This window comes from Bactrocera latifrons, unplaced genomic scaffold (genome assembly GCF_001853355.1).
Source record: "Bactrocera latifrons isolate USDA-ARS-PBARC rearing strain unplaced genomic scaffold, ASM185335v1 scaffold_17, whole genome shotgun sequence".
Taxonomy (NCBI): domain Eukaryota; kingdom Metazoa; phylum Arthropoda; class Insecta; order Diptera; family Tephritidae; genus Bactrocera; species Bactrocera latifrons.
The window spans coordinates 704,257-706,164 of record NW_017535185.1 but is presented as its reverse complement, the minus strand read 5'-3'; the positions used below and the strand labels follow the sequence as shown (position 1 = coordinate 706,164).

General features: G+C 32.9%; 1 protein-coding gene across 2 annotated transcripts in view; it reads left to right on the top strand.

Moving 5' to 3' along the window:
* Window positions 1–1,184, top strand: part of LOC108966812 (E3 ubiquitin-protein ligase mind-bomb) — a 7,309-nt gene extending 6,125 nt beyond the window's left edge. For both annotated transcript variants that reach the window (XM_018929895.1, XM_018929896.1), the window contains exons 8-9: window positions 66–353; window positions 416–1,184. In XM_018929895.1, coding sequence (XP_018785440.1) covers window positions 66–353; window positions 416–556 — 429 coding nt within the window. In that variant the 3' untranslated portion in view covers window positions 557–1,184. The remainder of the gene's footprint in view (window positions 1–65; window positions 354–415) is intronic.
* Window positions 1,185–1,908: the final 724 nt, after the last annotated feature.

Sequence of the window (1,908 nt, the reverse complement as noted above, 5' to 3'; positions counted from 1 at the left end):
ATTATTATTATTATTTTTTGATTTTGTTTTTATTTCATCTTATATATTTTTTTTATTACGCATAGGTTCATGGCGTAACTCACTGCTTAACCGATGATAAGTCCAACGAAATGCATTGCGTTAATACTTCAGGTCACGGTGTGGCCATGAATAACACTGTACCCGGCGCTATGAGCACGCCCGTCGCCAGCGCCAATCAGCTGAATAGTCAAAATAATATTTTGGCTAGTAATACTGCAACCGCCGGCACTGCAGGCGCCGCCACTGTACTGGTGGCACCGTCGAATGTCAACAGCTTTCAAATGGACGATGTGCAGAAACTCAAACAGCAGTTGCAGGATATCAAAGAGCAGGTGGGTTTATGGTTGCCAGCATGTTTGCCTTTGTTTATATTTTTGTGTTTTTTTTATTGCAGACCATGTGCCCTGTTTGCTTTGACCGCATCAAGAATATGGTATTTCTGTGCGGACATGGCACTTGCCAAATGTGCGGCGATCAAATTGATGGCTGTCCGATTTGTCGCAAAACTGTGGAGAAGCGTATTTTACTATTCTAAGCGTGTGTGCTGCTAACGCCAACAACAAGAACATATTATTATTCTTATGAACATATATAGTATCTTTACCTGCTATGTGTTATTCGAAATTCACCGAAGATATATAGCAAGCGTCTCCTCAGCTACTTCAGTAATCCCTGCACCCTTTACTACCATTTATTGTATTACATTTGCTTATGCTATGTACTATATACATATATCAAATTTTCGGTATTTGCCGCCAAACATGCAAATACTATATTCTACAAATCGTCTGTATTTATTACTCATATAAACCTTATATGCATAATGGATAAATGTATTAAAACGTACATGAAATATGAATTCCTTGTGCAATTTATACTCAAAATTAGCAAATATTTTAAAATATTTTTCGTAAATCATTTACTTCGTCCCATCCGCATTATTATTCGAATTTTTATATATTTTTACTAAACTCGTAACTAGTTTCTACATAGCGCTTAATATGTGTAATAAACCGCACACACTCATATACATAAACAGTTGTATGTATATTTTGTGTACCACAATTGCCTTAGTATTTGCTGCTTCCAGAAATAATTAGTTTTTTTTACTTATAATTATGCCTTATATGTATTTTAATGCAAAAAAATATACATATACTTATATATATCGATATTTACAAAATATTATTTTATTTCACAATTGAATCATTCCTTTATTTTGCTTTTAGTAACTAAGCGCATTTTTTAAATGTAAAGAGTTTATTATTCCATATACGATACAAATTGATTTGCTTCCTTAATATTTGTACACGCATTTACTGACGTAGTGAATAAATCGTATGCAAAATAAAAAAAATAAACACAATTATTATTTTACTGAATTTTTTATGCGAAACGCCTAAGTATAGGCAACACTTTTTGGTTGAAATCAAGAATTATGTATGAAAATTTTTTTAATTGAAGATATGTTCACGGAATCTGAAGTGGATTATTTTCTAAGGCAATGCTTCAAACTCTGAAGGAATTGGTTAGATCAGACCACTATAGCATATAGCTACCATAAAAAATGTGCGATAAAAATCAGGTTGTTGTATTGAAAACTTTTTTGTGTGACAAGATATCTGCAAGAAATTTAGTATGGGTTATTGCCTAAGGTAGCACTATAATTTCCGAAAAATATTATTGTGATCGGACCACAATAGCATATAGCTGTCATACAAACTGAACGATCAAAATCAGATTTTTGTATGAACAACTTTTTTGTGTGACAAGAAATTTTGCTTGGATTGGAGATACAAGCTCCAAAAAGATTATTTAGATCGGACCACTATAGCTTATAGCTGCCATAAAAAATGTGCGATAAAAATCAGGTTCTTGTAGGGAAAA